Below are 25968 nucleotides of genomic sequence, written 5' to 3'. Positions count from 1 at the left end.
TGAAAATATGTTCAATTTTTCAAAACGAATGTTGTTCGAAACGAATGCTACGAAAACACTGGAAAGAAGTTTATTAAAATGATATAAACGTGCGTACTGTTTCTTTAAGTAAGTTTTTTTTTAATATTTGTTAGGTGTCTTAGAAAATTTTCCTTGCCTATTATGTACTAGGATTTATAGCATATTTAGTTTATATCTATCAATCAAGATCCGTGACATAGCTTTTTTATTTGTCCAATTCGTTTTGTCACATTTTCCAAATAAGACATCAAATCCGATAGATCCAAAAGTAAGGTTATGAAAGACTAAGGTTTTATGTATGTATGTTGATGAAGTATGTTTTCTCGGAATTTTTCCATCCCTTTTAAATATAAAGAAAGGAGAGTGATTGCTGGGAAGAGTAAGTGGTGCACTGAAATCAGTTATAGCAACTAAAAGCCTATCAGGTAAAGCTAAACTGGCAGTAAACGACGGAGTCCTGGTACCAACCCTGATATATATAAGTGTAGCATAGACTTTCTTAGTCATTTTCTCGTTATCCATTTGCTCTAAGTGTCCATACCACCTTAAAGAACTTTTCTTATTTTTTTTAATTATTCCTAGTTCAGCCTTTCTAATATTTTCATTTTTAATTCAGTTATGCAACGATTTTTCACTTTTGTCTGAGAGAACGCATTCCGACAGCATTTACTCTGTTTATATGCTTCTTTTGTCATTTTTTTATGAAAGTAAAGGCATTAAAGGAAGCTTGTGTTTAATTTGTTTTTATAATGTTTCAACCATATTCCCCAATAATAAATAGGCATTCAGCGAAAAATCATTGCCTTTTACTGGTGGTGTAGTAATAATAGGATGGTAGTTGAATGTACATAGATAAATATAGGTATGGTTTGGGTTTTAATTGGATCAAAGTGCACAAAAACGTTTTGTGGCCTCACCTGCCCGGCTACTAAGTGAGGCGCCCTAAAAGGTTGGCCCCACAGCAGCTCGCCTCGGGCACCGGGGTAGCATAAGTACATCACGGATGTACTTATGCTATCCTGCGACAGGTACACGGTATGCATGCATACGTACAGGTCCAGTAATTGAGATGTCAACGACAGTAGCCCGGCAAACCGGCTTATCTGACCCACCGACTCGATACAAAGGGACGATGTTTTAAAATCTGCTACTTTATACGTCCGCCAGATGTCCGACGCGGGGAGAGATTTCAAATTGTACGTTAGATATCAAATATTTAATTTCGTGTTGCTAGTCACAAAGGAAAAATACCGGAGAACATGAAAATTTACAAATGCGAGGAGCATCACTGTAACTCTCCAGTACTAATTTGTAGGACCTTTCATCTCCGGTACTTATTATATTATATGTATATATATATATATATATATATATATATATATATATATATATATATATATATATATATATATATATATATATATATATATATATATATATATATATATATATAATATACGTTTTGGGTAAAGTTAAAATTGTTATAAATAAAGCATTCCCAGTTCGATTTTCGCCAATTCCAAAATGAATTCAAGAAAAAAATATTTTCAATTGGTCTGGGTGTTTGTGATGTATTTTTCACATTTACTTTCCCTATCCTACCTGCAGACAAGCCTCAAATAGAGGCTTGTCTGCTTAAAAACAAAAATATTAAAATAACTGATCATGTCAAGCTTTCCTTTTGTCCTCCTTTGCTTCTATTACCAACAATTACAATATTACACCTATTTTCACATGAAAATAATGCGTTATTATTTATTTTATCTTTTGTATAAGCCGATAATTTCTTTCGTAGATATGTACTTATCTGGGTAACAAATATTCATCAATCATTCATCAACAATGAAAGGCTTCGTTGTGAAAAAGTTTTTTTCATTTTCCGTATTAATCGCAATAATCATTAACAATGATGCATAATATGAGCATTTGTGATGGCGCATAGTTTAATCCTCCAATACACTGTTCCGTGTATTCAAAGTATTCATTTATGTAGGAATATTAAAAGTGTAATTGAACATTTTACGCAAGTAGAGCAAAACAAATAGTCCGACGGTAAAACACAAAATAATGCACGGAGCCTTCGGTGGGGATGCAAATCCGTTTTATGGAAATTGCATCGTAACCTGATTTTATAATGCTACTCGGAATATTTTAATATCCCTTCCATACGGTGACACAAAAGTGCAGTTATAAACTGGTGATAGACTGGTGACCATCAGTGGGGACTTATCGGCAAACTGGTATATTTATCTTGGTATAAAAGCAAACAATACTGCTACTGCATTGGATTTATTATATTGATAACACTCTCCTTATCATTCATCGTTCACCTTGTGTAATCCCACTTTTATAAACACTTATTCGTGACTATTGATATCTCAATATGGATTATTTACTGGGCTTACGACTCGTCTATAGGGTTTTTTAAGTGATCTCTTTGTACGTATGTAACATTCACCACTCTACCCTTGATTGACAATCACACTAGTCGAATTTTGGAACGTCTATACACTCCTATTCTTTTATTGACACGTTTTTTTCACATGTTAGTACTCGGTACCATCTATAGTTGAGTCTTTTTTGACCACGGACTGGGTTTTGTCGTTGCTGACATCATCAGACTAGCGGGAGACTAAACAAAATTATATATTGTAAACGCAACAAGGCAGGGGTTGAAAACCATGATTTTATAAAAAAATTGTAGTCAAAATTAATTATTAATAATAATTACATTTACAGTATCGAACAGATTAATTGAAACAAAACTTTTAGTTGTTGTATTTTCGTAAAAAAATGTAAAATCCTTTGTTTAACAGTTATATCATAAATAACATTTAATGTGATCTAATTAGGGCTCAATCAAAGATTTTACTCTTCTTGGCATCTATTATATAAGGTTTTGGCACGTGGATGCCATTTCTTCGTCTCGAAACCATGCCTGAATTATGGACCAAATGAGCTTTTCCACCGTAGTGCAATCAATTTTGGAAAGCCGATTCTTACAGATTGCCGATAGATTTTCAATAAGGTTAATGTCTGGCAAAATTCTTGACCAGTCTAACACAGTTCATTGTTTTTGTGTGAAAATTTTCATCATTTCTTTGGATTTGTGGCAGGGGGTTGAATCCTGCTGAAATATCCCATTACCATTTGATACTTCGTTTTTGTATCTCGGGTAGTATCTTTTCCAGTAGAATTGGGTGATACTTCTCGCTATTCATCATCTCAGTAACTGAAAGAAGCAGCCCTGGTCCATAATACGAGAAACACCCCCAAAACATTTTTTAGAGGGTGTTGAACATACGAAAAAAAAGTGTTGTTTCAATTAATCTGTTCGATACTATAAGTCATGGTAAGGTTTTTGGGTAAGATTTATAAAAAATTTATAGATATGAATTTTGTATGCAAATTTAAATAATATGTAATTGAATCTGGAACCGGTACTTGGTAACTCCTTCTACTGCACATTAGTATGGAGAAGTCCGGTGTTCTCTAAAATATAAAAAAGGCAGATATTTCTTATCAGCATTACATGTACGAGTATATATATATATATATATATATATATATATATATATATATATATATATATATATATATATATATATATATATATATATATATATATATATATATATATATATATATATATACATATATATATATATATATATATATATACATACATACATATTTTTCTATTACTTATGTACGTAAAGGAATAGAAAAAAGCTTTTCCGTGATTGTCTGCACATTCTAACAATATAACTGGCCCTTTAACGTTCCGTTAAAACCTCAAATACGGTTCTTAATTGAATTCTGGAGGCCGGACAATAAGTCCGGGTAGGGCCGAGAATCAATAGGAACAGAACCTACTGTATCACAACTCCCATCAGCGCTTTGTCAAGGCACGTAACATGATTAGAGCCTACACTATCGAGCCAAGAGCGCTTAAATTAATTGGGATACAATAAAATCGCCCCTGCTGAAGACAACAAACGTAAGATATTTCACGATAGAAGGGTGAGTACCTTAAATTAGTTTTGTTTTGGACAATCTTTTAGGTTTTTCAACCCTTATTTGCACCCAATGGTGCATAGGGCACTATATCATATAAACACAGTGTTATATTGATCGTAAACACATGAAAGAAAGGTGGTATACCCTCCGTATCTGGTACCAGTCCAGGGTAACGTTGAATAAAAATTAGAGTTAAAAAATCTTTTATACATATTTATTTTACAACCCCCCTCTCCTGGGAATCGAATTCGGGACCTCCAGCAGGGTAGCCAAGTGTACTGACATACCCAAAGAAATATGTGAATGAAAACGTATTTATATTTATGTTTTTTCTGTACCTTTTATAGATAAATTGAAGCGCCCTCGCCTTTAATGTAGTAATTTTACTTAAGTTTTACTTTATGAATTATTCAACATTATTATTACTTTTTTTCCGATTTCTGGAGATCGAAAAGTAAAGTCACGCTAAAGAAATCTACAAATCGACTTAGGCACAACACTAAACCCAAAACAAACTCTCAGTTAAGTCGAGGATTAGTGTAAATATCCTAATTTCTCAATGCCGCGTTGACTGCAGATTTATGTTACTGAACAGTGTTGCCTAAATACTTTTTTATTCAGAAATCAAGCAGCGTGAAATTCACAAAACAATCTCATTTACCCACGTTAACGGATACGCAACCTTAGGGAAATTTACTTCAAGTGCTTCTTTCCCGATGACTCGACAAATTCAATACATATCTCACCGCCAACACATACAATAAGCACTTAATCGTGAAGAGAACAATATCGTAATCAAGTTGAGGAAATGTATGCAAACGTTCGGAGGTAGTTTATACTAATTAAAAGGCTTCTACGTCAAAATGTAAGCGTATTTCTTGGGACAATATCTTGTAAACGTACCTACGTACTAATTTAAAGCTAATATTCCCAAAGTGCTCTTTTTACAGAGCTTGGTAGTATAGTTATGCATGCAGAAAGAAATTTTAAAATTATGTTACTTAAGACAGCGTCGCCATAGATTGTTTTACATTCCTATACACAGGACCAACCTGCCGACGGTTATGCCTGTAGGAAGAGCTACCGCTATGTTGAACAATATCTCATTGGATATTGATCTGTTCCGTGTGTCTGAAGGAGTTTTCTGAAGCGGGATTCTTTTACACCTTTAGCAATAGTATTCTTGCATATGTATTTTCAATTTTACTGTATTTTAATGTATACGCTTCAAATTTTTAGCTTGTAATGTGTATGTTAATTATAAATAAATAAATTGAATTGAATGTAATTGAATTGAATTAAATTGTTACAGGCATCTTTGTTTAACAAATTTTATTTGAGAAATAATAAAAACATACTGCGTTTCGAAATATTTGGATGGTACGATAAAATATTTATATATGTTGTATCATTCATAGTGAAATTTAAAAACATAAAAAATGTTAATCAGATAGAAGTAGCAATTTCTTTACAGTTAAGATAGGCGCCGTGGTGTTGTTGGGGTAGGCGCTCGACTGCGAAACTATCGTCACGGGTTCGATTCCCGCCAATTGCAAAATAAATTCATAATATTCTGTCCGCCTCCGTAGTGTAATGGTCAGCACGCTCGGCTACCTGTCTGGAGGTCCCGGGTTCGATTCCCAAGGGGGGTAAAATAAATATAAGTGATTTTTTCACAGTAATATTTATTCAATATCACCATGTACTGGTACCTGAAGCAGAGGGCTGATCACCTTTCCTTCATATGTAAACGATCAAGATAACACTGGGTTAATATGACACAGTGCCCTATGCACCATTGAGGTGCGGATAAGGGTTTTAAAAAAATAGCATTTATTTTTAACATGTCTGGGTGTTTGTGATGTATTCTTCACATTAACCTTCCCTATCCTTACTATCCTACCTGCAGACAAACTTTTAAAAGCAGAGGCTTTGCGGGTTTTTTAACAATATTTTTGTGTTTATTTTAAATATGGATTCTTCCTTTTACTCTTATCTGCTTCAAATGGTGTTTACGGCACTGCATCGTATATATAGAACCAAATTTATATTGATCATTAAATACAAGAAGGAAAGATGATCAGCTTTGCGTTTCAGATATAATTCCAGGAGAATATAAATGAATATAAGAGTGAAATATCGCCCTGAAATCAATATTTATGATTGATTGTAAATCAATATCAATATTTATTTTTACCCTCCTAGAAATCGAGCCTGGAACTTCCAGTATGGTAGCTTAATGCGCTCACCATTACACTTCGGAGGCGGACATAGATTTTAAGTAGGTATGTTAATTGGTAATTGGTATATTAATATGTAATTTATGTTTTTTTTAAATATCAATTTGTAATTTATGTTTTTTAAATGTTCAAGTACTATCTACCCTCTGATTGCAAACGGCTATATATGGTATCAAACGTTTTGATCAATATCACTAGTCCGTCTTTGGTCGGTCGGAAGATATTGCTTTTTAGCAATAAGCCCGCCAATGTACTTTTTATTTTCTGTACATGAAGTTTAAATAAATAAATAATATTATTCGGCACGTAGATGTTTTTTAATAACTGTAATACCATCATCATATTTGATCTTCTTCTTCCTGGCTCCATCCCAACTTATCGTAGACTTTGTAGACTATTAGGGTCAGCTCTCCTCGTCCTCAGGTTTTAGATCCTTCTATCATATACAACGTCACCTAGGCCATGCCTTCGAATTATATTATATTTCTGTAGTATTCGTGATTTTTTTGGTCTTCTTCTAGATGCCTTTCGAGGAAGATCCATGGTAATCGAATGATTTACAATATATTTTTGTTCTCTACGTCCTATGTGCCCATACCATCTCAATAGTCATTCCTTCACCTTACTATTGATGTCAGTTACACCCAGATATTAAAGTAGGTGCCGATTTTTGATATTCAATAAAAAATAAAACCCATTATAAAAGACACAGCTCATGGTTTTATGTAGAAATATTTATCATTGTTTCGAAATCTAAGATGAAATTATTTTGTTTCTCAATTCCCCAATGCAATTTCGGGAGGATTTGGGAATATTTTCAGGAGTGTAACCGGTTCACTTTGGGAATGTAGGCCTCACTTATAGAATCCAGCATAAATTTGCATTTCTATCGCAATATGCGATGGAAGCCTTTGTAGGTAAGAAAACGTCACTTGATCTTTTCCGTGTCGCCTCACTATGTTGATTTATCCTTGGTTGAATAATGTATCTTCTTCCTGTGCCGCGATGCCCGACTTGGTAAAAGCTCCTAAAAGCTTTCTCTAAAAGCAATTAATTGTATTGTGCTAACTTCATTTCACAACACTTTGCGCTTAGACGGGGAGCAAAGGTTGACAGGTGGGAGGCGCTGGGTATGGTGCCGTGTCGCTTAAAAATTGCGCTTTATTTTTATCTGGGCTTTGTTGGTTACCGGTAATTAATTGCGAAAGGTAACCTAGTCGGGCCATAAAATGAATATCTAAATGTGATTAATTCAACGAGAATTATAAAACGATATTTTCCCCGATATGTTATGGCGATGGATCTGATCTCTCTTTCGCAAGTTCCTTCATTGCTGATTTGAGATCCAAGGAACTGAACTATTTATTATCTCTAAACCTTCAAAACAGATTTTAGCAAACGAATAATAAAAATTCGATTTCTTCTATACATTTGGCTGGTAAGATAAAATATATTTACATATCGCTCACTCCTTTCAAGAACGTCAAAAATCAAGAAACTTGATTTTTCTGGAGAACGTTTTTAAAGTTTAAAAATATAATACAATGTATTAAAAATAATCATCAAGCCACTTATTGAACTTTTTAGTGTGCAACGGATCTTTTTAGGTGAAACCTGAAGGTTTTTTCTCCATTTGAAAAATATTTTGGATATTTAAAAAAATAATTAAACAATACCGTTTCTTCAAAATGCAAAAACAGCACTTTCTGCCCTATAGCGGGTAAATATTAAGTTTAATATATGCCTCTTTTGCTGGGATATAGTACATTTTTTGGGCATTCCGAACACATGCAAAAATGAAAATTGACGATTTTTGATTTATGACGTTCTTGAAAGGAGTGAGCGATATGTTATACCATTGTTCCGCCGCGTGTGTGCCGCGCCACACTGGTGTACCGTGGTGATCAGTTGAGCCGAGGAAAAGAGTCTAGTTTCGTGAAGATAACACAATTGCTCCAAATTTTAATCGCCTGTGCTCAGTTAAGCAAGATCACATTTTGCATTAAACATTATATGTAAAATATGTTTGCGCATTATATTTATTTTAAAAATATATCAATACTAAATAATAATAAAAAAACTTTCTTTGGTGAACGTCTGAAATTTCTTAATTTGGCAGGTGTACCTTGAACAGAAAAAGTTTGCGGAACACTGTGTTATACCAATTAGGAGAAAACCCGTAATAAAATTAAAACTAAAATAAAATTGTGAATCAATTGTTAATTACATTAATGTGATTGATTCAGCGAGAATAATAAAGCAATATTTTTCCCCGATATGTTACGTCACCACCGGCCGGTAGGAAAGAATGACGAAACTGGTTTTATAAAATAATCACCCAAGAAAATTTATCTCCGTGACCGTTTTCTTGTAATTAAGTATTTTTAATTACTTGTATACATCCGACGTTTCAATTACTGAATAATTTATTAATATTTTGTTCATAATTAATAGTACCTACCTATCGTCTAGACCAAGGATGGTGGACGAGTAACCCGCGTTAGAAATCATATGACCTGCTTGAATTTTTAGATGAGATTATTTTTATTTGAAGCTTTCATTTATTAAAAAAATTAAATGCCACCAAAAGGTTAGCTACTGCGCTTTTAAGCAATTATATTTATCAATGAATTTTACTAACATACACATATAGTATACAATCTTTACATGCATAATGCTTTTTACCAATTTAAAAGGAAATGTTCTTTTTACTCCTGTACTTTTAAGCAGGTTCATATTTTAATATTTCATTAGTGGTTCGTAATACATTATTAATATTTAAAAAAATACTTTCACCAGAAATCCGAAACTGTTTATCTTTCATTCGTGTGCTGAACAGCAAACATTCATTAGTTTTTACTATCGTAAGATGTGCGTGCCTTAATGAGGGTTGAGGGCGATATTTTTCTCGAATTTTCTTTCAAAACTGTTTTAACGCATTTAAATATATATATATATATATATATATATATATATATATATATATATATATATATATATATATATATATATATATATATATATATATATATATATATATATATATATATATATATATATATATATATACTCAATTAACTAAATATTGTATTACACATTACACTATTGACTTGTTCTTTAAAAATAACACAAATGTACTCATTTGTTTTTTCCTTTTATTAAACAATATTTTTGTGTAAATTGAGATAGTGCTAAAAAATATTCCCTGTGTATTTGAAATATGGATTCTTCTTTTTCGTGTAGGTAATGGAATAGCAAAGATTCATTACTTTTATACTGTCGTTAAATGAACTTTGATAAGGATTGAGAGCGATATTTTCTTAAATTATCTTAAAAAACCATTAACGCGTTTTAAAAAAATATATCAAAAATACTAAATATTGCATTACCCCATTGACTCTTTCTATAAAAATAGCACGGATATACTCGTGAGTATATTATTTGGTTGGAAATATTTTCACGGGTTATTGAGTGGGTAGCTTCTTACCCTACGTTCCGGAATTTCGGGTATTAGTCTTTTTTCACCCCGGATAGGGGAATCTCAGATTTCAAGAACCCGAAAATATTTGAGGGAATCTTGGGAGTGAGCACCCTCCGTATAATTCTTGTGGTCCAAATTGTTTCGGGCATTTTATTCGCACCCTCATGATTTGTTGTGGGTCAGAAAATTTGCTGTCTCATTCAAATACAGGTGTGACTATTACTTTTTTATTATATTCCTGTCGAATTTCAAATATACTATTGTAATATAAATATACTATTGTGATATTCAAATACACTATTGCACTATTGTAGAAATATGAAATTCCTAAACTAATTTATGTACTGGTTGACGTGATTGGCTTTAAATGATCGAATTAATCATCATTTTCCATTTCATCAAATGATGTTTTTTTTTTTAAGTTTATAGTTAGCTATTTACATTTCGCATAATTTTGCTTGTTTGCAACGATACCTTAAGTACTCACCTACTTTCATTAAGAAAAGGGTCGGATTGACACTTTTGTCAGTCGGGGACTGGTGTAAAACCCTTATCCGCACCCCAATGGTGCATAGGGCACTGCGTCATATAAACGCAGTATTATCTTGATCGTTTTACACATGAAGGAAAGGTGATCAGCCCTCCGCTTCAGGTACCAGTCCAGGGTAATATTGAATAAATATTACAGTGAAAAAATCACTAATATTTATTTGACCCCCCTGGGAATCGAACCCGGGACATCCAGAACTGTAGCTGAGCGTGCTGACCATTACACTACGGATGCGGACAGAGGCGGACAGAGGCGGACACTACGGGGACTGGTAGAAGAATAAATTCGTATTCCTAGTAGAATCCAACTGTTATGCTTTTAATATAACTTGGTAAATACAACTTAAATTAAAAACGGATAGATATTACCACAAAGTGACTTCCCAATCAATAAATGAAAGAATACAACTAGTTAATTTTATGATTTTTTTATAAAGATGTAAAAAATTATTAAAATTTTGGAATATTTCATTTATGTTTACTGCTAGACAAAAAAGAGTAAATCAATAATAAAGGCACTCCAATAATTAAATTTATTTATTTGTTTAAGTCGGGAATTTTCAGAGAGCCAGATGAAAAGTTATGCCCAGATCCAGCCCGCGTGTAGTATGTTGGTGACCACTGCCTTAGATTTACTGGCTAATATTTGTAATGACCGTTACGATCATTATTCTTTAGAATATTTATCAAATATATCAATTAAAATATTAATTCAATTTAACATTTCTTAAATATGAATTGCTAACCATTTGAAAATATTAAATTGTACACATGAACAATCAAAATATACTAGAAAGAGTAGGAATGTAGTGACCGAATGTAGAATGACCCATGTATGTATACATAGGTATATAATTTTATGAGAGCATATAAGATCGTTGAATAAAAAGAATAATTGGAAATTTATGTGATCTCGCAAAGGAAAATATGCCTTTTACCCTGTTGCCTAAATCTTATCGAAATCAGATAATATTTGTTTATGTGCTTTTGAGGGTCCACGAATTTTCCCAATCTACATAGTGTACCTATCTATGATATTTACGAACTCGAATTAAAATGTATCCATAATAAAATATTTATTTTTATAACGATACGACGATTTTACAAACCAGGGAGAAGATTTTTACAAACGAAGAAAAAGTGATTTTTTAATGAAATCGAATTCGTAACTTCCCCCTTGCTGTGCTAGAAACAAATGTACACTAATGTATTTCCTTTAAACGGTCTTAGTTGTATTCTTTCAAATTAAAACATCTTTTACACATTTTGCATAGGTTAGCCTATTAAATTTTCAATTAATCTCACTAAAATATATAAACCTGCCACCTGTCAATTATAATTTTTTTAAACCGAACTTTTAACGACCCATCTTTTCAAACTAAAGTTAAGTTCATTGAAGTTCCACAAAAAGGCGATAGATGTCAATCGCGCTTTTAAACAAACGTCAGATTTAAGTGCCGGTTAAATTTCAGTAAAACTTTAAAAAGTTAAAAACCACAAACTACAAAGAAGTTCGGCATCTTATTTCTTTGTTTTGAAAGAAGTTAACTCCATAAATAATACAACATATTAAAAATGGACCGTTTATAGCGCTGACATAACTTTATTTCATTGGACATAGTTCGAGTTCTTTACATTTTCTAATTGCAGTTCCATCTGTATAATTAATTAGTCTGTGATTCCATTTTCAGTATTATTATATGTACTTTTAGTGTGCATTCAGTTTATTAAAAGATTATTACCCGTCATTTTATAATATTATATATCCACATAACTGATAACTTTTGACACTGTTATGTTACACTCTCAACAAATTCTTAAGTAATGGAGATAGTATATTAATGATAAGATTCACATCGATAAACCTCTGCACTCATTTTGAAAATAACATTTTACGACTTAAGTATATGTTTTCAAATGTGTACCTATTTTGAAAATGTTTATTCTGAGCGGGAAATCAAAGTTTTACAGAGTGAGTTTTCAAGGCTCCAAGGTTAGATATACAATTTATTTTTGCGTGTAATATATAATTTCAAAAGTATGTCAATGCTTTACTTAGACCAGTTGTACAAAATGAAATTTCTGTAACTAAGTACTATCCTGCCTTTGTGCTGAATCAAACTAGCAGCAAATTGTCAGGATCAATTGTTACAATATGCCGTAGTTGTGTATTCTGCAATTTCAATAAAAAAAATAACATTTTACTCACACTAAACCGCAAGTCAACTACATGTGTTAGTTCTTCTTCGCGGGTCACAATCTGTGCGATTAGTTTGCTTCATACATTTTAAGGATAAAGTTGTCTTAAACAAAAATTGTCATGAATATGCTACTAGACAAAAGGATAAAATAAGACTACCATTATTGAAAAGAGCTGAGTCGCAAAATTGCTTGATGTATAAGGGTTTAAAAATGTATGATGAGATGCCTGAATGTATGAAGAATGAAAAGTGTCTGAAAGAATTTAAAAATAAATGTCTAAGTTACTGTAAGGAAATGTAAATATATAAAGATGATGTAAATGTATATAATAGTTTATATTAGTTTTAATATAAGCTAACTTAAGAAATAAATAAATACAGTCAGTCTCCACCCGTCTCTTCAACTTGGCGTACCCGCTATACCACACGCTGGAGATAATTTGGTCCATACAGTTTAAATGGGATCGTCCTGTGATTTGTGTCTTTGCACATGCTCTCCGCAATCGTAAGAAGCAGGCCTGGGAGTTTTAAATTATAGCCTATCCATTGGACTTCCTGTTGTGTTGTTGCCCCCTGTTCTACCCGCCTGGTAGTCCACATTTCGCTTCCATTCAACCATATGCTCCAGACCAGTTTTAACTATGTTTTTTCTCATTTTTAAACGTAAATTATTAGATTTCACTTTTCTTGTTTTTACACTTATATTATTAACTGTCAATTATGACTGCTTAAAATTTCAGTGTGTGTATTTTTTTTATTAAACTGTGGAATGCGCAACTGCTGCAGCTAAAGGTGGCGATTGACCGAAGCATTTCGTCGTAACGTGTTATGTTACGATGCTAGCATTCAGGCAGTCAGTACACCGAGCCGAGCGCTTCATCTATAGTTTCGGATGCTCGGTGATGCTCGCCACGAGCGATGTTGCGACAAAATGCTCCGGTCAGTCTTCATCTTAAGAGTTGAGTGCTTCCGGCTGCTAATATGATTCCAGTCTTATTTGCCTTAATCCAAGCAATATATCAATGTAAATTATTATCAAAATATCAAAAGTGTTTATATTTTTGCTATCTAATTGAAGTTATTCTTAAACAGGTAAAACATATTTGGATCATGCCGGAGCAACATTGTATGCAGAGTCTCAAATAAAAAGTATATCAAATGATTTACTAAATAATGTGTACTCCAATCCACACACCAGTAAATACACCGCTGACTCCATTGATCAAGTGCGATTCCAAGTATTGAATCATTTTAATACAAACAGCGATGAATATAGTCTTATTTTTACATCAGGAGCTACTGCAGCTTTGAAACTCGTTGCAGAATCTTTTGACTTTAAAATAAGTGATAATAGACTGGATAAAAATAATCCAGATGCAGAATCAGGATGTTTCGCTTATCTGCAAGACAATCACACATCAGTTCTCGGAATGCGAGAAATCATCGCATTAAAATCTACGATGACTTTATGCATACCTCACGATGATTTGAAAAATATAATGTCATTCTCTGAACCTAAAACCGTAAATGATGAAACATTTTTCGATGCTTCAGAATCAATAGAGAGAGCCTTATTTGTATATCCTGCACAGTGCAATTTCAGTGGATACAAATATCCTTTGCAATGGATTGAAAAAATAGACAATGGAATACTAAACGAATTTACTCAAAAAAAGACTCAGAAAACCTATTCCGACTGGGCAGTTCTTTTGGATGCCGCTTCCTTTGTCTCTACAAATGTGTTGGATCTGTCAACACACAAACCAGATTTTGTTTGCTTATCCTTTTATAAAATTTTCGGATACCCTACCGGATTAGGAGGTTTGCTTGTCAAAAATACTAGAAGTCATTTACTAAGCCATAAATCGTATTACGGGGGTGGTACAATTCAGATTGCATTGAGTGAGAGAAATTTTCATGTTAAACGGGATATTTTATATGAAAGGTCTGTTTTTCAATATTTTAATACTATATAAGTACATGCGTAATATGAAAAATGTCAAATTTTAAAAATATTATCTCATTACAGGTTTGAAGATGGAACTATCCCATTTTTATCTATAATGGCAATAAAACACGGATTCAATACATTACATTCTTTAATCCCAACTGCAATCAATGGAAATATTATGGAAAAGATATCTTTGCACACATTTAATTTGGCTAAGTACTTCTACGAAAGGCTAAAATCATTACGTCACTTTAACGGAGCACCTATATGCCATTGCTATGCTGATACTGTGTTCGATGACATTGAACGACAGGGAGGAATCGTTAATTTTAACCTAATGCGGTCCAATGGGGACTTCATTGGATATGCTGAGGTTTGTTCCCACTATATAAATATTTTTTTTGTTTTAATTCATAAGTAATCAATTTTCAAACTAAAAAAATCAGTACTTTTTATATAATTAACCTTTATATCTTCTTAGTATAGATATAAAGTTTGTCATAAAATGTCCTGAGAGTTTTTATCATTGGAGAGTATTTACTATTCAGTATGAGAGTTGCTCGCAAAAACCGCATGTAACACTAATATTAGTTATATCTTTGCAACTATACTCATGGGCCTTATTTTGGTATAGTTGTGTAGATGAAAACAGCCATTACTAGATCACATATCGCTCACTCCTTTCAACAACGTCATATATTAATTTTCAGTCATGCATGTTTTCGGAATGCCCAAAAAAAGTACTATATCCCAGTAAAAACGGCATATTTTAGATTTAATATTTACCCGCTACAGGGCAGAAAGTGTTGTTTTTGCATTTTGAAAAAAAGGTATTGTTTAATTATTTTTTTAAATATACTAAATATTTTTCAAATGGAGAAAAAACATTCAGGTTTTACCTATAAAGATCTGTTGCACAAAAAAAAGTTCAAAAAGTGGCTTGATATTTATTTTTAATACATTTTATTAAATCCTTAAACTTTAAAAACGATCTCCTGAAAAATCAAGTTGATATAGGACGTTGTTGAAAGGAGTGAGCGATATATAAAGTGTACAAAGAAGTAATGCGATCAGAAATAAATTTTACCTCGCATGCGGTTTTCAACGAGGCTTAGCTTGGTAGTACATTTATCACAACACAATAGCATTGTTATTTAAACTACTTGCAAGTTGACTATTCCTATATGTTTACCAATTTCAGGTTACTCACATGGCAGAATTATTTAATATTTATATTCGATCTGGTTGTTTCTGTAATCCTGGAGCATGTCAACGCTTTCTTAAGTTGTCCACTCAAGAACTTCTTATGCAATATAAATCTGGCCATATTTGTGGAGATAATAACGATCTAATCGACGGAGTTCCAACTGGTTCCCTTAGGGTATCCTTTGGATACATGTCTTTAAAAAAGGATGCCGATTCTATGATAGACATGATAATTCAATGTTTTTTGGATACTGATGCAACTATACCTGTTAACAAAACTTTTATGAAATCAGAATTATCAAATAACCCTTCAGATGCAATATCCAGTAATAATTCTTTAAATGGTTATGTTAAAGGCAAGGGAGTCCTTAGGGAGATTCACATTTATCCGTTGAAGTCATGTGCTGCTTTCAAGATATATGAAAATTGGCAATTAGGACCTAAAGGACTAAAATATGACCGTGAATGGATGATTGTAACAGAAAGCGGAGTCGCTCTAACGCAAAAACGTGATACGCGCATGTGTATTATTCAACCTACAATTAATTTGGAAAAAAATATTTTAATATTATCATTTCCAGGTGAAAATAATGAATTATTTTATGAGAAATATGTTTTTATGTGTTATTATAAGAAATCACCTATTTTATTAATTTTCTAAATCTTTCATTTTTGAAACAACAAAAAAAAAGAGATTTAATTTTTTTAGACCACTCTTATTCTTTCCTGCAGCCATATTTACAAGAATTTCTTTAAATCAAGTCTTATCCATTCCAAGCTCTGAATAAATACATATTTCTCAACATATAAACTTACTTACAGGTGTGGAAGATATAGAAATACCACTGTCAATCAGAGATGGTTCCGCATCATCTCAAAATTCTCTGTGTCAATCTAAAGTATGTGGGGATAAAATTGACGGTTACAACTGTGGAGAGGAAGTAGCGAACTGGTTAACCAATGTTTTAGGCATCTCGGGACTGCAACTGATCAAACAAAGCGACTCAGAGATTCGAACTTACAAAAATAAATCTGAAAATGACACGCAAACACAAATATCTCTCACAAATAAAGCCCAATACCTTGCGATCAATTTAAGTAGTGTAAAATGGTTAGCTACTAAAATAGAAAATAATGAATTTGACGAAAGAATTGAAAATTTAACTGGCCGATTCAGAGGAAATTTAATAATAGAAACAAAAGAAGCGTTTGAAGAATTTTCTTGGAAAACAATGAAAATTGGAAACACAAGGTTTCAGGTAAGATTGTTTTTTGAAATAAAATTAGCGTGCTTAAAAAATGTTATAAAACGTTGAATAACAATTTATTGTGAGAATTTTGTTATTCAGATCAGATCATTTTAACTGACTCTCACTTGTCACTTATAAAATCTAAAATAAATGTTATAATAAAATGTCATCCTTAACATCCTTTGGTCTCCACTGTCAGGAGATAAGTTTTCAAATAAAAATAATAAATTGTTGAAATATATTTCAACAACAACTAAATGTGTTTCCTGAGCATTATTTTGTTTCAGATGATTGGACCCTGTACTCGATGTCAGATGATTTGTATCGATCAAGAAAGTGGAGAAAAAACTGTAGAGCCTCTTAGAACCATATCTAAACATTTCGAAGGAAAACTTAATTTTGGGAGCTATTTTTCTCAGGTGTTCGATAATGGTGAAAACCAAAAAATTGTCTGTGGTGACATCGTTTATGCCAAATAACCTATTACATATATTTTTTTATTTAAACATTCTTATGTATTTACAGGGAATAAACGCCAACTTAAACCGAATTTATACTTTTTGTATAGGTGCTATAAAATTTATTAAAACTTTAAGGCTTTACATTTTTTAAAGTTTACATTTTTCATTACATATTATATTACAGTTTAATTGAGAACATTTTCTTTTACACAATTACGGTTATGGGTTAAGATTATATACACCAAAGGACACAAAAAAATTGATTAGCACTTAATGGTGGTTGTCTATTTTAGTATCACTTCCAAAGATTTTTTTATATTAATTTTATGTTAGTTTTACTTTTTTAAGTAGCACAATTTTGTACTTAATTTCTATGTACTACTGGTGATGAAAATCCTTGAAACTTTACATGCAATAAACTCGACATTTTATGCAATATTTAGCATGGATTATGATATAATTTGCTTATTTATACAGTATAATGTAAAAAACACATTATTTATACATTATGAAGTAAATATAACTATTTTTCTTCAGTAATAGAAATATATATGTACAAGTATGTATTTTTTCAAAAGGTCCGCCTCTGTAGTGTAATGGTCAGCACACTTGGCTGCCGTACTGGAGGTCTCGGATTCAATTCGCAGGGGAGGGGTCAAAATAAGTTTAAGTGATTTTTTACAATATATGTGTTGCCTACTTTCAAAATCCGCCAGATCCAATTTTTTAAGGTTTTAAAATAAATACTCTACCGGAGTGACAATTATGGATTTAATTGTTTAATATATTTATATACTTGAAAACCCTGCTAAAAACTACTTAAAAACAGTGTTGTATTTCAAATTCCTCCATATTCATGAAACTTGCCTTCTGGCCCATATTGGCCAATCAGAGAGCAGGGATAGGTCAAAAATTAAGATGACGTCATTATTGGTTTGTGTATGGTGTTTTTTTTTAAATACTGAAAAAAATGGGAAAATTCTCTATTTCATAATATTTTATCTAAAGATAGACAAATTGACTTACATGGATCTGGCGGATTTTGAAAGTAGGCGACACATATATTTAATATTACCCTGGACTGGTACCTGAAGCGGAGGACTGATCACCTTTCCTTCATATGTTAAGGTGGGGACTGACCGGAGCATTTCGTCGTAACGTAACGTCGTATTGTTGCTCGCGGCGAGTATCTGACTTCGGATAGAGCGCTCAGAACTCTGTACTGACTAATGAATGCTGGCATTGTAAAGTTACGACGAAATGACTCCGTTCAGTCCCCACCTTTAATGATCAAGATAACACTGTTTATACAATGCAGTACCATATGTACCATTGGGCGCAGATAAGGGTTTAAATAAAAATATATTTATGTCTGTTGGAACATTTGTAGTTTATAAAATAAACAATTTTACTTTCATAAACATATTTTATTATTTTTTTACCTTACAATAATTGCATTTTAATAAATTATTTTTACCATCCCATATGACTTAAATGAACAATTCAATGAACAACCAGTAATTTGTGTTTTATCATTGCGCTATGACAAAACACAAGTTATTGGTTGTTCAGTTATAACGGGGGTTATAACTCCACTTTCTGAAGCGACCTTTGCTCTGGCAACGACTTCTTCAAAGTCAGGCAAGGCCATTGTCTGCAGTTTAGAATATACTTGGACATCATTTATGAAGACTTCAAAAGATCCTGCAATAAAACAAAAAAATAAGCATGTCAAAAATTTTGAAATTGGTAATCAGGACAGGACATATCGCTCACTCCTTTCAGAAACGTCATAAATCAAAAATCGTCATTTTTCAGTTGTGCATGTTTTCGGAATGCCCAGAAAATGTACTGCATCCCAGCAAAATAGGCATATTTTTAACTTAATATTTACCCGCTACAGAGCAGAAAGTTTTGTTTTTGCATTTTGGAGAAAAGGTATTATTTAATTATTTTTTAAATATACTTAATATTTTTCAAATGCAGACAAAACCTTCAAGTTTTACCTAAAAAGATCTGTTGCACAGTAAAAAGTTCAGTAAGTGGCTTGATATTTATTTTTAATACATTGTATTATATTTTTAAACTTTAAAAACGTTCTACTGAAAAATCAAGTTTTTTGATTTATGACGTTCTTGAAAGGAGTGAGCGATATTAGCAAGTCTCTTATACATCATAATTAAATTACACATAAAATTCAAAACATACACATGCAGAATCATAAAAAACGCAAGATCCTTTAGATAGAAACTACAAAAACAAAGCCAACAAAACGTATTCGATCAGATGATAGATGCATATTAGACAATAATAATCTTCAATAAATAATTGAACTCTGTTCAATAAATAATAGTGACTCTGTGTTCAAGACCATTAACAAAAATGTATAATTGAAACAGGCAAAAATAAAACACATAAACCAAATTATTTCACACAATTATTAAACAAACTGTTCGTGAAATAGATTTTCTGTCAACCAATGATTTCCATTAAATTATAATAATATTAATCCATGTAAAAATGTTATTTTCCTGGCAATGTTCTAGCCAACCTTGCAGGGTCTCTGTTGACAAAGTGATTTGGTGGGAAGAGAATATGGTCATCGATCATTTACGACCTATTATCGGCTGGCTTGAGTGATCACTTTATACATCCATATAATTTTTTGGAAGATCATTTTACCAGATTCTTTATTATGTACAATATTAGATGTGAATAATAAAGAAATGGTTACAGATTTATTTGCGATGTAAATATTGTTGGTGGCTTGAATTAGACTAAAATTGTGTATGCAGTAGAAGTGTGCACCAATGACAATTTTTAGAGAATATACAACTGCTGTTCAATATAAAAGCCAAAAATTGTAACAGTATAAAATATGTTGGTGCATTAAGTTTCTTTTTCTTAAATATTAACTATTTATTGCTCGTAATCCTTACCCTGTCTACCGCGATTGCATTCCACCTTGATATTAGGATTTGTTTCTCTTAATTTCCTAGCAAGTTTGAGACAATGGCCTCCGTAATCGCATACCCCGCTTAAAAACAATTAATTAATTTTTTTTTTTAAGTGAAAGTAAATAAAGAAAAAATATAAATCAATTATAATTTAAGAGGCCAGACATAAGTCGTGAATAAAACATATTAATACGATATACATCATATTATTTATTTACGAAGACAATGAATAACTTAGAGAACGGTTTGTTGACAAATTAACATTTAAGTAAACTGGCGCCAATATGAGGTTATAAGTTATATAAATAAAAGTTTTAAGAATTAGTACAAGCATACCAGAATTCAACTTTCACTTCTACCGGGTGTTCACTCATAATCACGAATCACGTCTAAAAGCATCAAAACAATGGTTACATTATAAAAGCAGAAAGAATTATTATTATAATCGTAATCAGCATTAATGCATAATCAAAAAATATATGCATAATAATATTATGTCAAAATGTTTCCAGAATAATTGGTATTTTTTTATACAACGCAGCAACCAGTGTACCCTACCTGTGACGTTCGACGATGCAAAGGCAAAACAACGTAATATACATCATTTATAGTAAATAACCAAGTTTTCACACGACTTAAATTTTGGGATACTGGATCACATAAGTTTTTTTTTCAATTATCCAGTATCCGATGAAAAAAAAAGCTTCAGAAACTTTCTGTACGTGTTTACATTGCAAATTCAGTTTCGTGCATATTAAGAATTACAAAGTTTTTTTTTTTAAATCATCTATGGAGTTGATTTCTTCTGTCAACTGTCAACTACCATACAACCTGCGGCGGCTGTCAAATGTCATCAATCGCAATAATCAGCCGTTGGTGCTGGTCGCAATTTCCCGGAATAGAACTATTGATATTTTCTACAATTAAACTATAAATAATTAAAATATGGACCCTGGAACTGAAATTCGTAAGGTTGATATTGGTCATATTTATGGCCTAATTCAAATTTTAGAGACTTCCGATTCCTGGAAGAGACTCATGTCACGGATACCAAAAGAATTAGAAAGCAAAACATTCATCCCTAAATATACTACAGAAGATATGAAGTAATTTCACTTTTCTTATTTTATTTTAACAACAATATTTTATAAACAATACATATTTTAATACTTCTTAATGCTCAATTGCAGACTAATAGAATCCGAGAGTGTCAAACAAAAACGCTGCTGTTCTATAATCCTGTTTGATGAATGGGGCACATCAGGAAGAATCCGTCCTACACTTGCGAGCTTACGAAATATTCTTGTTGAAGCAGAGTTATTTAGAGCTGCTGACTATGTGTCTGATAAATTATTAAAAGGTATTTTTATATTCATGTCTACATTCTTTACATAAAAATTATTCGCTTAGCAATTAAAGATTGGTTTATTACCATAGAAAATGTATATGTGTGTTTTTTTACACAGTTTGAAAATATCATCGCAATGTGAAGCAACTTCTATAAATATTTCATTAAAATCTTGAATTTTCTTGACTTTTATTAACATACTAAGGACTCGAAAGATATTTCAACCCGTTCGGTCGATTGATGCTTAATTTCAAAATCAGAAAAAAATGAATTATTAAAAGTTTTTATATGAATATTATGTACCAAACTCTTTGTTAAGATCTAAACTATATGTTAACAATTATCGAATTCCATTGCCAGTGGTCCGCAGGGGTAAAATTCACCCATCCGAAATGTGATAATAATAATGAAAAGAAGTTTATTGTATATTGTTTTGATCTTTCATACATATTAAAATTTATATATTGTGATTTGTATGGTTATTTTAGAATGAAAGAGCTCTTGACATTCACGTTAATAATTCAATTATGATACTCTCCTGCCTGTTGAAACCAAGTTTAACTGCTTATGTATTTATTCATTATTGTTTTAAAATCTTTTTAGTTTCACATCCTAAAAGGCCAGATACTGGACCAGCTGCCAGAGTGGATGTCTCTTTACCACGTATTCTTGCTAAGAAGGAAATAGACAAAATAAATGTTGAAAGCGTGTTGGAAAACATATCGTATCCTAATTTGACCACAGAAAATCTTCAAACGTATAACCAAAACATTGACATAAACTTGTCACCAGAAAAATCTACACAGCACTATAATAACTTTCTTACAAAATCAAGCACAAGTCCAAGTAATAGTATACATTCAATAAACAGTCTTCCGTCTGTATCAACAAATTCAACAAATGTCTCTTCTGGAGCAACGCAAACGGGAGAAAGTAATTCTAATAATATCACCGATAATTTCAGTAACAGCTTTGATATCCCTGCCATCAGTACATTATTAGATGATAATGTGAAAAATCCGAGAGAAGAGATGTCCTCACAAACTAACGAGATCAAATCAACTTCTGCCGAAAATGGCCTTGTCAGCGATTCGTTTAAAAGCACTAGCCTCGAAGCTGTGAATATGAATGTTTCCAATATCTCATTGTTACCAAGTGAATATAACATACCAGACTTCAACATGATACAACGTACTGAACAAGACATTCCAAACATCAGCCTTTTACAACCATTTTCCGATACTGAATCATCTATATCTTCAGAATTAAACATTCCTGAACTGAGCGCATTGCAAAACAGCTCTTCTAAAAGTACTATAAATGATAGTTTACCAATCACTAGTACTTCTTTAAACACCACTCTCCCTCATTTCTCGTATAAAGAATTACAAAAGGTCACAAATAACTTCAGTGACTCCTACACTGATGAAGAACACCAAATATCAGCAGAGAAAATTGGAGACGGTGGTTTTGGGACAGTATACTTGACCACAGGTTTACTTGGTCATGCAGTTGCTGTAAAGAAATTAAAACTTCTGGGACCCGCTGGGCAATATCGTGAGCCGATCATATCCAGGCAGTTTAAAACAGAAGTTGAAATTCTCTCTAAATATAATCATGACAATATCCTTACGCTGTTAGGGTACTCGTGTGATGGACCAAGTTATTGTATGGTTTATGAGTATATAGATGGTGGTTCTTTGCGAGAAAACATTTCGAGAAATTCCAATCTACTTTCCCACATTAGAAATAATATAGCCCTTAAATCTGCCGAAGGAATTGAGTACTTGCATTATGGTTTCTCTACTCCTCTTATTCATAGAGATATCAAATCGGCAAATATTCTTCTCACATCATCAAACATTCCAAAGGTTAGTAAATAATAATCTTTATAGTCCGTTCAAAATAAGTAACAATAACTATGGAGACTTTTCTCTACCTTATAGTATATATCACTTAGTATTACTGGTCAGAACTTTTTTTTATGAATTTTTATCCCATTTACCTTCAATAATTACACTAAGACCTCACTTTGGGTCGTACATACATTCCAAAATATTACGATGCAAATTTACAAACATTTAAATTTACAAAACGGGAAATTACCTTTTAGAACATTTAAAAATGATTCTCTGAATAATAATAATAAAAAACAACGCAATTCAAAAAAACAATGACGCACAGCGAAAATTCTGTAAAGACGCAACTTTGAAAAATGCAATGTGAAACGACGCAAAGCGTGGTCTGAGTGTATCTTTTTATTTTAAACTTCATTTAAAATATACACTATAAATATTGTATCTGAATTTTTGTTTTGGTGTTTTGCAATATGTACTTAAAACTTAAAAGACCATAACTAACCAACATGTTATCGGAATTAGTGAAGTTTAGCCGGATAGGATGACATTTTTTTGTTGTAAATAAGGGTTTATGTTATAAAATAGTTTTTAAATCATGTATTAAACATGGAATACAATAAAAAAATTATTTCAAACATTAAAAAAATGTATGCTCATCCACTTAAAAAACATTTATGCTACCATCTCAAATTTTAAAGAGCCAAATTTGCATACTTATCATTAATATAATAATTAATAGTACTTTCTTGTATGTTTTACTGTGTTATATTCTATGTACGCTATACTCCTAACATGTTACTCTAGAAAGAAAAGGCTACATGTTCTACTGAATAAATTTTTAAAATAATACATATTACAAAAAGGATATTCATATATGTAATATGTTCAATGTTATTTCATTTTGTTTTTTTTCTATTACAGCTCTGTGATTTTGGACTTGTAAAACACCTTCCGAACCAAAGCGTTACGTCAAATGTGATGGGAACATCAGCTTACATGGCTCCAGAAGCATTTAGAGGAGACGTTTCTGTTAAAATGGATGTCTTCAGTTTTGGAGTTGTTATTTTGGAACTGCTCACCGGCCTTCCCCCCTTAGACAATAATAGGAAAGGAACGGATATTGTTACACACGTGGAAGACATGTGTTCTGAGGTGATACAGCCACTGCTAGACAAATCTGCCGGTAGATGGGATACAGCAGAAGATTTGTTTTCTCTTGCAAAACATTGTCTCGAGGAAAAAAGAAAAAGACCACTTATATCAGACGTTGTTAAAAAATTGAAAGATTTTATTTAAATTCTTGTCAGGTCATATAATAAATATTTTGTATAAATATTTTAAAAAATACATATTTTATTACTGTTTGTTATATGAAGATCTTTATAAAATTATTCCATATTTATTATTTTATGTATTAGAGTTTATTATGTAAATTTTATACCCAAAAAAATATTTTTTTTGTATACTTTGGACAAAGTAATTTTATAAATATTAAAATCTATTTACAAAAATTATTGCTTATTATTCCTAAATAATTTTAACAAAGTCGATATTGCAAATGTTTAATCGCGCCTCATTGAGGTGATTGAGGTGTACATGATTTGGAACATCTTTAAGTATGCTCTTCTTCAATTTCCAAACACATTTGCCTCATAGGTTTGTTTCAATGTTCTTCCCTCATTTATTCCACATGTCCAATCCATCTTAACACACCCGTGCAAAGTTGTTTGGTTTTGTTTGCTATAACATACATGTATGTCAGTGCACCATTTGCTCTATTCATGGCATTCAATCTTCTCTCTTTAACCTTAATATTCAAAACAATCTATCTGCTACAAATATTTTACCACTAACCACTATTTTACACCCAGACCGACATACATTTATTTAAAAAGCACAACTTTGGATTTGTCATCTTCATCAAAATAACTCATTCCTTGCATATATCAAATACTACTTTCATCAGCCACTGAGGATCTTCTTTTTTGTCGTCATAAAGCACATCATCATCAGTATACAATATACATAATATCCCAGTCATATTGTAAAATTCAACTCCTCCAATTTTTAAACCATTTTTTCTTTCATACGACTGTCATGGTGACATTACGCATCCCTGTTTAACATATTATGCGAATGAGCCATTTACCCTTAAGGCAAACATTGTTATCCTTACACAAGGCTAATATTCCATGAACTAGTTTAATGCTTACTTTATTCCAACGCTTTGTTCTATCAACTCCATCATATGCTTTTTCCAAATCCGGTGGGTTCTTGTTGTTTATACCAAAAACTTTTGTCATATTACGGTTTGATCTTTACACCCCCTCTTCTATTTTTCCATTAAATTCGCTTGGAACATTTCACATTTTGAATTTTGTCATGACTATTGATTAGTTTTTTCCCAAACATCTTACCAAGAGT

At 31.9% G+C, this 25968-nt stretch overlaps 3 protein-coding genes across 3 annotated transcripts; 2 read left to right on the top strand and 1 right to left on the bottom strand.

Moving 5' to 3' along the window:
- Window positions 1–11740: 11740 nt before the first annotated feature.
- LOC148303027 (molybdenum cofactor sulfurase 3-like) lies at window positions 11741–17639 on the top strand. The gene is made up of 6 exons (XM_088270682.1): window positions 11741–12304; window positions 13605–14457; window positions 14542–14836; window positions 15665–16250; window positions 16492–16928; window positions 17207–17639. The coding sequence occupies exons 1-6, from the start codon at window positions 12229–12231 to the stop codon at window positions 17396–17398; spliced, it is 2439 nt and encodes an 812-aa protein (XP_088126808.1). The 5' UTR covers window positions 11741–12228; the 3' UTR covers window positions 17399–17639.
- A 1153-nt stretch (window positions 17640–18792) lies between these two features.
- LOC148303026 (migration and invasion enhancer 1-like) lies at window positions 18793–20828 on the bottom strand. The gene is made up of 3 exons (XM_088270684.1): window positions 20674–20828; window positions 20320–20417; window positions 18793–19084 (listed from the first exon to the last, which is right to left on the bottom strand). The coding sequence occupies exons 1-3, from the start codon at window positions 20709–20711 to the stop codon at window positions 18921–18923; spliced, it is 300 nt and encodes a 99-aa protein (XP_088126810.1). The 5' UTR covers window positions 20712–20828; the 3' UTR covers window positions 18793–18920.
- A 300-nt stretch (window positions 20829–21128) lies between these two features.
- LOC148303025 (interleukin-1 receptor-associated kinase 4-like) lies at window positions 21129–24961 on the top strand. The gene is made up of 4 exons (XM_088270685.1): window positions 21129–21443; window positions 21528–21697; window positions 22289–23556; window positions 24466–24961. The coding sequence occupies exons 1-4, from the start codon at window positions 21283–21285 to the stop codon at window positions 24838–24840; spliced, it is 1974 nt and encodes a 657-aa protein (XP_088126811.1). The 5' UTR covers window positions 21129–21282; the 3' UTR covers window positions 24841–24961.
- Window positions 24962–25968: the final 1007 nt, after the last annotated feature.

This window comes from Brachycentrus maculatus, unplaced genomic scaffold, assembly GCF_059751285.1.
Source record: "Brachycentrus maculatus isolate JH-2025_06_01 unplaced genomic scaffold, ASM5975128v1 h1tg000391l, whole genome shotgun sequence".
NCBI lineage: Eukaryota > Metazoa > Arthropoda > Insecta > Trichoptera > Brachycentridae > Brachycentrus > Brachycentrus maculatus.
Note: the sequence above shows the minus strand (reverse complement) of the source record. Positions and strands in the feature narration are given on the sequence as shown.